Source organism: Dreissena polymorpha, chromosome 2, assembly GCF_020536995.1.
Source record: "Dreissena polymorpha isolate Duluth1 chromosome 2, UMN_Dpol_1.0, whole genome shotgun sequence".
NCBI classification, from domain to species: Eukaryota; Metazoa; Mollusca; class Bivalvia; order Myida; family Dreissenidae; genus Dreissena; species Dreissena polymorpha.
Window position 1 is genome coordinate 134,917,228 of NC_068356.1, and position 15,797 is coordinate 134,933,024.

General features: G+C 35.6%; 1 protein-coding gene across 21 annotated transcripts in view; it reads left to right on the forward strand.

Annotated features, from left to right (window-relative positions):
• LOC127869086 (calcium/calmodulin-dependent protein kinase type II delta chain-like) overlaps nt 1-15,797 on the forward strand; it is a 211,181-nt gene that overhangs the window by 113,775 nt on the left and 81,609 nt on the right. For all 21 annotated transcript variants that reach the window (XM_052411379.1, XM_052411382.1, XM_052411392.1 and 18 more), the window contains 3 exons: nt 228-293; nt 8,508-8,580; nt 15,391-15,493. In XM_052411379.1, coding sequence (XP_052267339.1) covers nt 228-293; nt 8,508-8,580; nt 15,391-15,493 — 242 coding nt within the window. The remainder of the gene's footprint in view (nt 1-227; nt 294-8,507; nt 8,581-15,390; nt 15,494-15,797) is intronic.

Consider the following 15,797-nt stretch of genomic DNA (forward strand, 5'->3'; position numbering starts at 1 on the left):
TTTTACAAACAGCCCTTGTTGGAATTGCTTCAATACATTGATAATGCATATTTCCAAAATATGTATTGTAACTTTTAAGTCTCAAAAACACTTTGCTGGCAGTGCCTTTTAATTTTGCCCCCCCCCCTCTTACTTAAAATCTCATCGAAAATGTTATTGTAAAAAACATAATTAAAGTTATTGCAAAAAACATCATTTTTAATGGCAATTTTCTTATTTATTTTCAGAGTGACAGGCGGGGAGTTATTTGAAGATATTGTAGCAAGAGAATTTTATAGTGAGGCTGATGCCAGGTGAGTTATCAAGGGAGGCTACTCTCTAAGCATCTGAAGGTATCGTTACCCTTTCCCACTCAGAAGCAAGGTGGAAATGGCTATGTGCAAACTGCATGAAACCAGAACAGCCTGCGAGTAACTCCCAGTCTGTTCAGGTTTTATGCTGTTTGCTACTCATCAGTATGATATCTTAGGGTTGACAATGAAGCCCTTCAAACTTGAATATATTAAGAAAGGAATTGAATTTGATTTTCTTAAGGACTTTAGATTCGTCAAAGTGGATTTTTCAATGGAAAAGGGTTAAATCAGGGAGTTTTAAAGATTCTTATATTAAAGGTATCTTATATCAGGGAGTGTAAAAGATTCTTATATAAAAGTTTATCATTACCTTTAAATTTGGGAATGTTCAAAGTCATGATGAATATGTTATGCTTGTTTACAAAAACTTTATGTTTAATCAGTGAACATGTTAAGTAATTTATCAGTTTATTTTAACGTTTTTTTATCTTATTATATGCTTGCTGGTGTTTTTAATAAGTTAACAATTTTCATTGTTTACAGTAATAATAGTATTTCATGTTATGTAAAGGCAAGTTGCTAGCCTTAATTTAAATATGAAAGACCGGCTTACGTTTTAACAAGAATTTTCATCCTGAATTTGTTTCTTTAGTTTCATTATTCATATAGTTAATATGTTGTATCTTAGGGAATGGTTAGTTAAGACACAATAAGGAGTGGTGTAATCAGTTGATACCTAAGAGACTGGCTTGACAATTTATAATAAAAGGATTTGTTCAGTCAGTTATTTTGTGAGAATTATCTGAATTATTTTCACCGTGATGAGAACTCTTAGTCTTGCTCATATTAAGGATTGTTTTTAGCTCACCTGAGCACAGCGTGCTCATGGTGAGCTTTTGTGATCGCCTTTTGTCTGTCGTGCGTCGTCCGTCGTCAACATTTTGCCTTGTGAACACTTTAGAGGCCACATTTATTGTCCGATCTTCATGAAACTTGGTCAGAACATTTTTCCCATTGATACCTCAACTGAAACTGGGTCATGCTGGGTGAAAAACTAGGTCACTAGGTAAAAAAAAAGAAAAACCTTGTGAACACTGTAGAAGTCACATTTGATGCCAAATCTTCATGTAATTTTGTCAAAATGTTTGTCTAAATGATATGTTGGTTGAGTTCAAAAATGGTTCCGGTCCGTTGAAAAACATGGCCGCCAGGGGGCAGGGCAGTATTCCTTATATGGCTAAAGAGAAACCTTGTGAACACTCTAGAAGTCACAATTTTTGCCCAATCATCATGAAAATTGGTGGAAACATTGGTTTCATTAATATCTCAAACGAGTTCGAAAATGGTCAAGATTGGTGAAAAAACATGGCCGCCAGGGGGCGGGGCAGTTTACTCTATATGTATATAGTGAAAACATGTGAACACTCTAGTAGTCAAATTTTTGGTCCAATCTTCATGAAATTTGGTCAGAACATGTCTTTTCTGGATATGACGGTTGAGTTCGAAAATTGAAAAACATGGCTTCCAAGGGGCGGGGCATTTTTCCTTATATGGCAATAGTAAAATCTTGTTAACACTCTAGAGGCCACATTTATTGTCTGATCTTCATGAAACTTGGTCAGAATATTCATCCCAATAATATCTTGGACGAGTTTGAAAATGATGCCGTTTGGTTTAAAAACATGGCTGTGAGGGGGCGGGGCATTTTTCTTATATGGCTATCAGAGCTCCAGATAAGGATTTGTGAAGTAAGTAACGGTACTGCCACAGACAGAAAGAAAAGGAGTAACGCTGAAAATCAATTAGTACCTGTACTACCATAATCAAAAATACAGGTAGTATTGTACTACCCTTGTTCTTGGATAAATTGAAGGGTTTATAACTAACTTTACAGAAACATTTGCAGCAATAATAATGAATATATTTAGTTTCTTAAACAGTTACTTTATTAGGTTTTCCATTCTGAATTACAATGTATGATGCACATATATTAACACATTAAAACTTATACTAAATACTATTTTTTCATTTACTTGACAAGAAAACATAAGCCAACTAGTCAGCTAAGTAAATGAACACTAATGTCACTGTCTCATATTCGGTTTTCCATTCTTCCACTCTTTTTTTTTGGATCCGTTTCCAATCGTGTTTCCTAACGTTTTTAGCCACCGATGCAATCAAATCGATTCATATCGGGGCGACAATGTCTTTTTCTGGGTTTACAGATTCAATGTCAGGATGGTTAGAGGACGGTGTCTAGCCATTATATGACAACAAAGTGTTTTTTGACGGCCTTCCGTTGCGCGCAGACATATTGTTTTTTACGGGTTTACGAGTAAACGGAAATCACGCGACAAAATAGACAATAATACCGGAACCCAGTATACAATTTTTCGGTAATTTATTAACGAAAAGCACCGTTAGGTTAGAGACCAGCACATCACGCCGCGCTGACGCGAACGTATCCGTACGGCCTGATTTATTTTGTAAATGCGTGAAAAGGATATTAAAGTCGTATTTGTACATCCATTTTATAAAAATAAATGCGTAAACCTTCATTAAAAAGCCGTATTTAAGGCTGTACGGCTCTTATCTGGAGCTCTGTGGCTATAGTAAAACCTTGTTAACACTCTAGAGTCCACATTTATTTTCGGATCTTCATGAAACTTGCTCAGAAGATTTTTTCCAATGATATCTTGGATGAGTTCAAAAATGGTAACCTTTGCTTGAAAAACATGGCTGCCAAGGGGCGGGGCATTTTTCACTATATGGCTATAGTAAAATCTTGTTAACACTCTAGAGGCCACATTTATTGTCCAATCTTCATGAAACTTGGTCAGAAGATATGTCCCAATGATATCTTGGATGAGTTTGAAAATGGTAACCTTTGCTTGAAAAGGCTGTCAAGGGCGGGTCATTTTTGGGAACAAATACTGGAAACGATATTCAAATATTCGTTTGTCATTATTCTAATATATTCGAATATTCGATTTTTAAACCGTGTATTAAAATGTCGTAATTTATGACCGTCGGAAGCAAATTACTATTCCTGATTGCCACAAATTCCACTATAATGCGTATCTTATGTGCAGCTTTGAAAAACAGAATAGAGTAATGCTTTTATAAAGATCATAGATTATTATGCTCTTTTTTAAATAAATACTGTTTCATTAGATGTAAGATATTTCAGGAAAACACATTACAGTAATTCTAATTTATTTCAATACTTATAATTGATCTGGATTACTTTCTATACTTTCTATCGATAATATTTATGCTTTTGGTTTCGCTATTTTTTCTGGAATAAAGAACCATTTAAGAATGATTTAATTGGTTTAGATTTGAGAAACTAAATTCTGATTAGATAATCATTGATTTGATATATGGATAACGGAATTAAATCATACATGCCAGATCTCGATGGGACAGTCCCGCCAGTTTGGTGATTGTTCCGGCGTCCCGATATGAGACAATTTGTCCAGATATTTGTTAAACATTCTAAAAATTCACAATAAAATTCGCTATTCAAGCTCTGTCTGGCTAAAAGTTACCAGCGCTAATCCCTGTATTGCCCCCTATTGACAACCTACTTCTACTTCTGGAGTGCAACATTACCGGGATGTTACAGGTAGACAGCTCTTTTAGACTGCATTTAAGATTTAAGGTTAACCAATAGCGAGAAAAATCAGCCTTTTCATAGCTTAATCAATGTTCTGTTTTCTGTACTCTTCAATATGCATAAGGACCAGTAAGCTAAGTGAACAAAGCAATAAGTAGACTTATCAACTATGTAAGAATTAAATTAAATGAAACTTAATTAAAACATAATTTCAGTGATGTTACGTTTATTAATTCGGTAACTTTAAACAACAAAATTATCATTTTAAGTCCCCAATATTTAATGCTTAATGGCATGAACATTAAATACATATGAGCTATTTTAATACAAACATCAGTTAAGTTGATACTCAATGCAAGTGATTTCGTTCCAAAGAATTATTTAATGTCTATTTTACTAATTTCATATTTCAAATATAGATTTTATCTTGCAAATGCACTATTGCAAAACGCACACTTTTATTGCTTCAAACTTTATACAGCAGGGATTAGATCATAAAGTACGTGATATTATGTACAAAAGCATGAAACTGTATTCACCTTGGATCGAAAATAAATCTTGTGACAACATATTTTTAAAATTATGTGTTCGTTTCGTTGTATTGTTTTGTTGCACCCTACTTCGGTCCATGTGAATAACCGTGTCGCTAATGTAGACTAACCACAATAGTTATATCATCCCGATAAATTAATGTGTTTTGCAATTCAATGCGTAAACATCATAATCAGACAGATCCTTCTAAAGCCCCATTAACTTTCAAAATCAAGGATTATTTCGTTAATTAACCAGGTTTTCCGAAGTAAAAAACTGGTAATTAGATTGGCGAATGCGGGCGGGCTGGCTGGCTGGCGGGCTGGCTGGCGGGCGGGCGGAACAAGCTTGTCCGGGCCATAACTATGTCGTTCATTGTCAGATTTTAAAATCATTTGGCACATTTGTTCACCATCATTGGACGGTGTGTCGCGCGAAATAATTACGTCGATATCTCCAAGGTCAAGGTCACACTTTGAGTTCAAAGGTCAAAAATGGCCATAAATGAGATTGTCAGGGTTCGCACAGGGCTTGAAAAGTGCTTGAAAACGAGTCCTAGGCTTGAAAAGCCCTTGAACAAAGGTTGGCCTTGAAAAAGTGCTTGAAAAGTGCTTATTTCATGTAAAAAAAAGCCTTGAAAATGTTTATTTCTGCTCAAAATTACTAATATCATCGCTTCAATTATAAACTTAAATCGTTCTTAAGGGAAATATTACGAAAATTTATCATAAATTCCTTCGCGCAAAAAGTTGAGTACGAAATATAAGTTTCGTACACTATTGAGTACGAAACATTATGCGTTATGCGTACACGTCACAGATTATGTGTACTACGTCAGAGGTTCTCCATTGTGATCAATTTTCGCGAGTGAAAACGCAGCGATGAGGAAGTGTCGATTCAAACCAGGGTGGTTAACTGAATATTACTGGGTACAGAAAAACAAAGGAAATTCGAAAAGCACATTGTCGGGTCTGTATAAAGACCATTGGTGTCGGGGATGGGGGAAAGTGCTTTGAAAAGCCACGAGAAAGAGGAAACCCACAAAGAAAACATGAAATTGAGAAGCAATGTGTTTGCTTGTAATAACTTTAAAAAGTAAATACATACAGTCATTTAACCAGTTAAGAATCACCCGGCAAAAACGTTTATTCTTTTGACCACAATAATTTCTTTCGGGATTTAGTGTCAATGTGAGAAGATGTAAAAATAAAGGGTAACATTTATTTTGTATGATAACAGGGTAGGCCAGACGGCATATGCAGTTTTTTGTTAAAAATAGCCAATTAAATTCACCCTTCGGAAAATTATAAAAAATCATTCAACTTACAGAATTAGTATTCAAAACATTGTCATAGCATTTGTTTTCAATCAGCAAAAAGTTTATTTGAACATAATAAAGCCTTCTATATCCATAATGCACATTTCAAAACATAACTCCTTCAATCAGTTCTGGTTAACTTTTTGCTGCATTTTTCCACTCTGTAAGCTATTTACAAAAGATTTCTTGCTAAAACTTTGTTAATTTATTCCTTTACCTAATGTATATCTTAGACACTTATCATTTTGTTTTTATTGGGGCATTATGGAAAATTAAATTCAAATTAATCGGAACTGCTGATAATCCGGAACTTGTTGACAAACTGTATGTGAGACTCGTTGAGTTAAGGATGGAAAACATGTATGCAATAACTAAAAATAACATGTATGAGTTATTGTGGAATAATTTTAATTTGTTTGAGCAAATAAATGATATTTACTGTGTTAAACTTGCTTGAAAATGCATTTTTTAAGGAAACTAACGAACGGTTCTCGGCCTTGAAAATGAAAATTTGGCCTTGAAAAGTCCTTGAAAAGTGCTAGAATTTAGGTTTGAGATTTCTGTTTGAACCATGCTTGTCCTGGCCATAACTATGTCATTCATTGTGAGATTTTAAAATCATTTGGCACATTTGTTCACCATCATGGGACGGTGTGTCGCACGAAAGAATCACGTCAATATCTCCAATGTCAAGGTCGCCACGACTAAAAATAGATTATAAAAAAAAAAAAACTTACAAAGGGGGTTAATTTTGTTTGTTCATTTCAAAAGTTCAGTTTGAGTTTTCTCCCTTTATCAGATTTTTTTTCACAATGAAAACCTGGTTTTGTGACAATTTTGTCCCTTGTTATTTCTTAAAATAAAGTTAACCCATACAAAATAGGTGTTCCGTATATAATAGCCATAATTTCAACGCTAGATGTGGTCTGGTAACAATGTATCTTGTTAAATCTATGAACATTTTGGATATTGCTTTAAGGAACAATGATTTTGTATGGGTCAACTTTATTTTACGAAATATTCTTTGATTTTGAGTGTTAATGGGGCTTTAAATACTGTATTGTACCATGTTTCTGACTACAACGAGCATGGTGTCCATTACCTATTAGGTAACGAGTGGCCGCTTTGGTTTGCTTTGAGTTTATGAAGATTTTCTCTCATTAAGTTCTTAAAAACGTCCACCTCTCGGTCACTAAAGGGTTTAGCCCGTTTTTCGCTTTTTTCTTTTGTGACAGAGTCAGATGCCATATTGGAAAATGCTCGTCTGACAAATTGCGCGAAAACGACGTCATTTTCAGGGTTTCATTGTTGGTAATTTAACTGTGGTAAGTTAACAAATTTCAATGGTTAGGTTACAACGAAGTAACCATCGTTTGTACAAATACACTTATCTTGCGGTAAAATACCCATGTAAATAACTGCGTTAATCAAGTTACTATTAACCATGCACTGTGTATACAATTGACCGCTGAGGTTAAAAAACCTGTCAAAACACAATATTTTTAATGTTTATCATATACGTAAATGTTTTACATAAATAAACTGTCATTTTCAACTGATTGTCAGAAAATAGTTTGTACATTTTATAAATATGAATTGATAGTAAATCGACGATTGGTTCCTCTCCTTATACCATCCCGTCTGCCAATTATCATCTCGTTCATTGATGGAAGCTGTAATCAAAGCAATGACTTATAATGGAAACCCAAACACCGACTTTGTACATGTACTTTTAACTTTTTTTGAAGTATCTTTGCATGAAAATAGAATATTCGAATATGAATTTTGGATTCGAATATTCGGCCGATTTCGAATATTCGAATATTCGGATATTCGGTCCCATCCCTACTTATATGGCTATAGTAAAACCTTGTTAACACTCTAGAGGCCACATTTATTGTCCAATCTTCATGAACTTTGGTCAGAAGATTGGTCTCAATAATATCTTGGAAGAGTTCGAAAATGATGCCGGTTGGTTGAAAAACATGGCCACCAGGGGGCAGGGCATTTTTCCTTATATGGCTATAGTAAAACCTTGTTAACACTCTAGAGGCCACATTTATTTTCCGATCTTCATGAAACTTGGTCAGAAGATATGTCCCAATGATATCTTGGATGAGTTTGAAAATGGAAACCTTTGCTTGAAAAACATGGCTGTCAAGGGGCGGGTCATTTTTCCTTATATGGCTATAGTAAAACCTTGTTAACACTCTAGAGGCCACATTTATTGTCCAATCTTCATGAACTTTGGTCAGAAGATTGGTCGCAATGATATCTTGGATGAGTTCAAAAATAATTATGTTTGCTTGAAAAACATGGCTTTCAAGGGGCGGTCTTCATGAAACTTGGTCAGAAGATTTGTCCCAATAATATCTTGTTATCTCAGGTGAGCGACTTTGGGCCTTTCAGGCCCTCTTGTTATACGTTTGTGTTCCTACAATAATATGTAAACCAGGGGATTGTCTTCTTAACCCTTTCTCACTTAAAAGCAAAGTTAAAATGGCTATGTGCAAACAGCATAAAACCAGAACAGCCTGGGAGTAACTCACAGTCTGTTCATGTTTTATGCTGTTTGCTGCTCATCAGTATCTAAGGGTTGGTAATGAGGCCTTTAACACTTGATTTTTGTAAGAAAGGTCTTTAATTTAATGTAACTTTCTAAGGGACTACAAATGTGTTAAAATACGTATCTAAGTGGTAAAGCGTTCAATATCATGCGTTTACTTATTTGTACTTGTATTTGCAGCCACTGCATGCAACAAATCTTGGAGAGTGTAAATTACTGCCACCTGCATGGTATTGTCCACAGAGACTTAAAGGTAAGTCCTGATTCATATAGGTGTGTATTACATATGGGCTGGGCTCTGTGAAAAGTGGGGTCTAATGCACGTACATACTGTCGTTAGCAGTCTGCACAGGCTAATTAGGGACACCATTTTCCGCTTTTATGATAGTTTGCTTTTAAATAAAGTATCTGCTTAGCAAAATTGCAGTTGATTTTTATCCCTGAATAGCCTGTGTGGACTGCATAGGCTAATCTGGGACGACAGTACGTACATGCATTAGCCCATATGTAATACACACCTATATTTGTGACATAACGTAAGTTTAAATTGGCATCTTGCCCAATTAGTTCAGAATAGGCAGATTGGCGGCTAACATCGGTGTTGAAGTCATATGACCACTGTACAAAAAGTATTGATGAATTATAGGCTAAAATGAGTCTACTCGTGTAAGATAGCTGCTGTTGCAAACTCAACTTAAATTTGAGCAAACCCTGTCTATATTTAGCCAGGCTGATAGTAGAGAACAGCATTCGCAAGGGTTCTGTTAGCCCGTGTCCCCTAAAATGTGTGGTGGGCCCTTAATCTATATTTTGCTAGGCTGATAGTAGGGAACCACATTCTCCCATGTCCCCTAAAATGTATGGTGGGCCCTGATATGTACCAAGAAATGTGTATGTCCTCTGTACACGAATCATTCACAGGACATGCAGGGAAGTAAAACAAACATTGCCTAAATAATCATGGGTATGAAAGAACTTGAATGTTGGCAACCAAAGCTCATACATCAGTGTGGAATTTCCATGGGAACAATTGAATACTCCAGCTGTCATTTAAAGGCTTGAAAATGATGAGAATTTGTAGAAAGCTGTACATCTTCATGGTTTTAACTGGCGGCTGATAACAGTTCCTGATATTTAGGAAACATGATAGTCTTATGTTGCGGGATATAAGAATTATTGGTGCAGAGGCATTTCTAGGCGAAACATTCACCAATGTGTAAGTTATTCAATGGAATGGTTATTTTACAACTGTGCATACAATTTATTCTCATGGTCTAAAAATTAATAAATAAGGGAAGCTGTTCTTCTTGTACTGATACCTTAAAATAAGTACTTTACTTGGCCTTGTATTGAGACCACCAGCCCCTCTCCCTCTAGGTCAAGGTCACTATGAAAATATACCCAAATCTTTCAGCTCATTTTTAGCTTGGCTGTTTTATGAGAAAACCCGAGGTATTGTTATAGCCAGCTCGTTGTGTCCGCCGTCCGTGTCAAGGTTTGTAAAGGTTTTTAACATTGGCTCTAAAATCAAAGTCCTTCCACCTACAACTTTGAAACTTCATATGTAGATGCACCTTGGTGACTTCTACACGACACACCCATTTTTGTGTCACTAGGTCAAAGGTCAAGGTCACTTTGACCTCTAAAAAAAAAAAACAACAAAAAACAATTCTGACAAGCTTTCGCAGCTGAGCGTGGCACCCGTTATGCGGTGCTCTTGTCAGCTCATTAACATAAAATACAATTCATACATTTTAATTTACCGGTATTGATGCTGTTTAGAAATTTATGGACATTTTATAAGATTTCATATAGGGAGGATTGGGCTCAAGGTCACTGTTTTTTTAATTAAACATTCCTTCTTCAGGATGGGGTTAAAGGTTACTGTTTTGTTCATTAAACATTTCTTCCACAGGATGGGGGTCAAAATCACTGTTTTGGTCATTAAACATTCCTTCCACATAATGGGGTTCAAGGTTACTGTTTTGTTCATTAAACATTCCTTCCACAGGATGGGGGTCAATGTCACTGTTTTGGTCTTTAAACATTCCTTCCACAGGATGGGGGTCAAGGTCACTGTTTTGTTCATTAAACATTCATACCACCTGATAAGGGTCAAGGTCACTGTTTTGTTCATTAAACATTCCTTCGACAGGATGGGGGTCAATGTCACTGTTTTGTTCATTAAACACTCCTTCTACAGGATGGGGTCAATGTCACTGTTTTGTTCATTAAACATTCCTTCCACAGGATGGGGTTCAAGGTTACTGTTTTGTTCAATAAACATTCCTTCCACAGGATTAGGTTCAAGGTTACTGTTTTGTTCATGAAATATTCCTTCCACAGGATGGGGGGTCAAGGTCACTGTTTTGTTCATTAAACATTACTTCCACAGGATGGGTTTCAAGGTTACTGTTTTGTTCATTAAACATTTCTTCCACAGGATGAGGTTCAAGGTTACTGTTTTGTTCATTAAATATTCCTTCCACAGGATGGGGTGTCAAGGTCACTGTTTTGTTCATTAAACATTCCTTCCACTGGATGGGGGTTAAGGTCACTGTTTAGGTCATTAAACATTCCTTCTACAGGATGGGGGGTCAAGGTCACTGTTTTGGTCATTAAACATTCCTTCCACAGGATGGGGGTCAAGGTCAATGTTTTGGTCATTAAACATTTCTTCCACATGATGGGGGTCAAGGTCAATGTTTTGTTCATTAAACATTCCTTCCAAAGGATGGGGGTCAAGGTCACTGTTTTGTTCATTAAACGTTTCTTCCACAGGATGGGGGTCATGGTCTCTGTTTTGTTCATTCAACATTCCTTCCACAGGATGGGGGTCAAGGTCAATGTTTTGTTCATTAAACATTCCTTCCACAGGATGGGGGTCAAGGTCAATGTTTTGTTCATTAAACATTCCTTCCACAGGATGGGGGTCAAGGTCACTGTTTTTTTCATTAAACATTCCTTCCACAGGATGGGGGTCAAGGTCACTGTTTTCTTCATTTTACATTCCTTCCACAGGATGGGGGTCAAGGTAACTGTTTTGTTCATTAAACATTCCTTCCACAGGATGGGGGTCAAGGCAGGCATTAAAGAATTTTTCCAGAGCCACTCGCCCTGCAGGGCGAGTAGGCCTGACAATCCACTCGCCCTTCACTTTTATCTACTCGCCCTGCATTTAAAAAAAATATATATCTATATTAATAGTCATGATCAACCAGAACCTTTTCAATCTACTTAACATAGTGATACTAAACTGCAAACAAATTAACTACATTATCTGATGGATTTTATTTGCTTTCCTTACGTTTTCTGCACCTGTTTCCTTTTCTCAATTCTTTCTGTTCCCTGTCTCCACCACCTTGCAGATATTTTTAAGTAGAACCCTTTTCCATGCTGAGTTTTAATATTTCAGACAAATTATTGATATTTACATTAAAATTAAATTTTATTCTTCACGGAATGACCAATATATTTTCTATTGTTTTTTCACTTTTAATCGATTAGCTAAGAGCACTGACACCTACGAAAAGAGCGCAGCCGATTTTGAGAATTATTTTTAATGTGCCCGTGACGTCATTTTTCATTGTCAAAACAAAATTGCAGTTTCTTTGTGTACTAAACCTATTTTTTGTTCGTTCGAAAAATTGTTCGCAATTTGTATTGATGTGGCAGGAGTTCTGGAACTGAATTTATATTTCGCAACTTGAAAAACAGCACTCGCCTGGTCGGTTTAACAAACTTTACTCGCCCGACTGTCAACTTCACTCGCATATGCGAGCGGTTGAGTGGTTTCTTCAATGCCTGGGTCAAGGTCACTGTTTTGGTCATTAAGCATTCCTTCCACAGGATGGGGGTCAAGGTCACTGTTTTGGTCATTAAACATTCCTTCCACAGGATGATTGTCAAGGTCACTGTTTTGGTCATTAAACATTCCTTCCACAGGATGATGGTCAAGGTCACTTTTTTGGTCATTAAACATCCCTTCCACGTGATTAAGGTCAAGGTTTCTGTTTTTGTTCATTGAACATTCCTTCCACTCTGCACCTGGGATACAAACGTTTCAACTTTTAACATTCAAACTTGCTCGGATTGTTTCTTATGATATGAAGTTGTGCATGTGCAAAAGTTTTGCCTCTTATGGCTGCATATTGCAGTTCCAGTGTCTGTCTGTATATATGTCTGGTTTTTTCATCTGTGCACAGTTTAATTGTTGTTGATTGTTACAAATTGCTTTATATTGCTACATGCATCGGGGAGTATTCATCACTTATTTGACAATGTCTTTTTATGTCCCCCACTATAGTAGTGAGGGACATATTGTTTTTGCCCTGTCTGTTGGTCTGTCTGTTGGTCTGTTGGTCTGTTTGCGCCAACTTTAACATTTTGCACTAACTTTTGCTATATTGAAGATAGCAACTTCATATTTGGCATGCATGTGTATCTCATGAAGCTGCACATTTTTAGTGGTGAAAGGTCAAGGTCAAGGTCATCCTTCAAGGTCAGACGTCAAATATATATGGCCAAAATCGCTCATTTTATGAATACTTTTGCAATATTGAAGATAGCAACTTGATATTTGGCATGCATGTGTATCTCATGGAGCTGCACATTTTGAGTGGTGAAAGGTCAAGGTCAATGTCATCCTTCAAGGTCAGAGGTCAAATATATGTGGCCCAAATCGCTTATTTTATTAATACTTTTGCAATATTGAAGACAGCAACTTGATATTTGGCATGCATGTGCATCTCATGGAGCTGCACATTTTGAGTGGTGAAAGGTCAAGGTCAAGGTCATCCTTCAAGGTCAGAGGTCAAATATATGTGGCCCAAATCACTTATTTTATGAATACTTTTGCATTATTGAATATAGCAACTTGATATTTGGCATGCATGTGTATCTCATTTGAGTGGTGAAAGGTCAAGGTCATCCTTCACAAGGTCAAGGTCATCGATTTTTATTGAGTTCTTTTCGCGTATTAAAGATCTTTGCGATGCTTATATAGAATGGTTATCGGGTTTGTTAAACAAAGCGCATTTTTTCCAATAAAAGCGGCGTTTACAGTCTATCTGTCAAAAAAACAACGGCGGCGCCCAGAGAGCGTCCTAAAAAACTGCAAAGAGTCCAAAAACACACTTTTAACATATTGTACGCAAAGTGAGCTGAAGTTAAATGTTTAGAAAGACATTATAGAAAATATCTTATACGATGTTGTATGTTCAGTTGCCGACACAGTCGGAAAAGCTAAACAAAAACGCGACAAGACGGGTCCAAACTTAAACAAAAGAAAAACATTGAACGAGTGGAAGGGACAAGTCCCGTGGCTAATCGTTGAAAAGATTTAATTGTGAAATATGTAAAAATTCATCTTATACATGCAATCTAACCACAGTCTGGGCCAATGAAGGTATTTGAAAAATAAAATTGTATAATACTGAAAAGACACTGTTGAACTCGTATAAATAAAGTTGCTAGTATGTTTATTTTGATTTTTTTTTGCATGAAAAATAACCATAATTATTTATTTTTAGCTCATTTAGAAAAAATAAGAATTATTTCCAAAACTTAGTAGTAACGTTAAGAATAAAATTTCAGAGTTAAGAATTCTTTTTGAAAATCTGGTAGTAATTTAAGAATTTCACAAAACCTTATCTGGAGCTCCGATGTCCATAAAAATGCATTGATAAAAAATTGCTCTCATTAAATCTACTGCCACTGCAAATTTCCTATATTATATGAAATGTATAATGATTTTGTCTTACTTGGCAGATAAATAAATTCAGATGTCAACATATATGCCCCTCTCTAAGTTTTAAAAATTAAAAAGATTTTATCTGAATACATTAAATAAGACTTTTCGACTGTTTAACATTCAAAGACAATTTAGGATCAAAATTGTGTTACAAATAATATTGAATGATTTATTATTCTCAAAGACAGTGTGTTTTAAAGATGCCAAGTCTATATTTTTTCAGTATTTGTTGATATCTCTTGTTTCAATAAATGATTCTTGAACTGTTGCACAATCCACAAAGTTTGGAATCTTTACAAGTTAAAAAAAAACAAAATAATTGAATGCAGAAAAAAAGCTGCCAGCCTTTTCTGGCTGTCTTCATTAACATTTAAATGCCCGCTTTGACAATTATCTCAAGAAATATTTTGGTAGACTTACACGCAAAAATGTCTGAAGACTCTGGTATTCATCAACATCAATTGGGTAACTGGCAAAATGTAGACTAACAATGGTCTTGGAACGATCTAGAGCCCTGTCATTTAAATGATCTTAAACTATTTTTCAAGTAGCAACTGTATTTCAAAGTTTGATAAAAGTTTATTTATGTTATAATATACTTGTCTCTCTGAAGAAGAAACAGACTAAACACTAGTCAAGTGGGAAGTAAATTGAGCAGGGGAGAATACTCTTGTTGATGTATGTTGTGGTTTACTGAGAGTTGCCTGTCTTTGAGCAGGCTAATTTTGCAATCATTTGAGTTCTGATAAATAGGAATTAACTGTAAGGGAGTAAGCCCCAGGAAGGCTGGTTGCTCAATGGCCATGCATCACACTGAGTAAGTAATGTATTGGATGACAAGCACTGAGAGTAGCATTTTGAAAGATCAGTGCATATCATGTGAGAATGTTATACTCACACTTCTTGGTAATAAATCATGATTTGGCTTCGAGTCAGTTAAGCTACTGTCATGTTAGAATTTGAAAAAAAAATGTATATTATAAATGCTATTAATAGATTAGAATTAATAATAGAATAGACAGTATTAATATAATAATACTTTACATCATCAAAACTATAAATAACTATGATTACTCTATTGCAGCCAGAGAATTTCCTCATACTCCATTAAGCGAAAGTCAGCAAATAGCATTTGTTATTATGTTACTCAAACATGATGATTATGAATTAATTAATAAATTACTACTCTGTTTTAGCCAGAGAATTTCCTTATAGTCCTTTATGCGAAAGTCATCATATAACATTTGTTATTATGTGACTAAAAAATAAAAATTATGAATAAATTAATAAATAAGTACAACTCTGTTTCAGCCGGAGAATTTGCTGTTAGCCAGTAAAGCAAAAGGGGCTGCTGTGAAGTTAGCAGACTTTGGTCTGGCCATAGAAGTTCAGGGTGACCAGCAGGCATGGTTTGGTAAATAGCCTTGATACGTCACTCTCATTCTTCATTCAATCGTCTGAATTCCGTTTAGTTTTTAACAGTTTTAACAGACAAACTAAGGCGGTGGGTTAACATACTTTTCTTGTGCATGCTTAGCAGACATTGGCTGGGAAATTTGTCGTCTGCTAAAATGTCGTCTGCTGAATTTCTAAAATTAGCATTTTCTTCAATTTTTTTTCAAAGAATACTATCAGAATAGCAAACAGTTTGGATCCTGATGAGACACCATGTTCTGTGGCGTCTCATCTGGATCCAAACTGTTTGCAAAGGCCTTCAA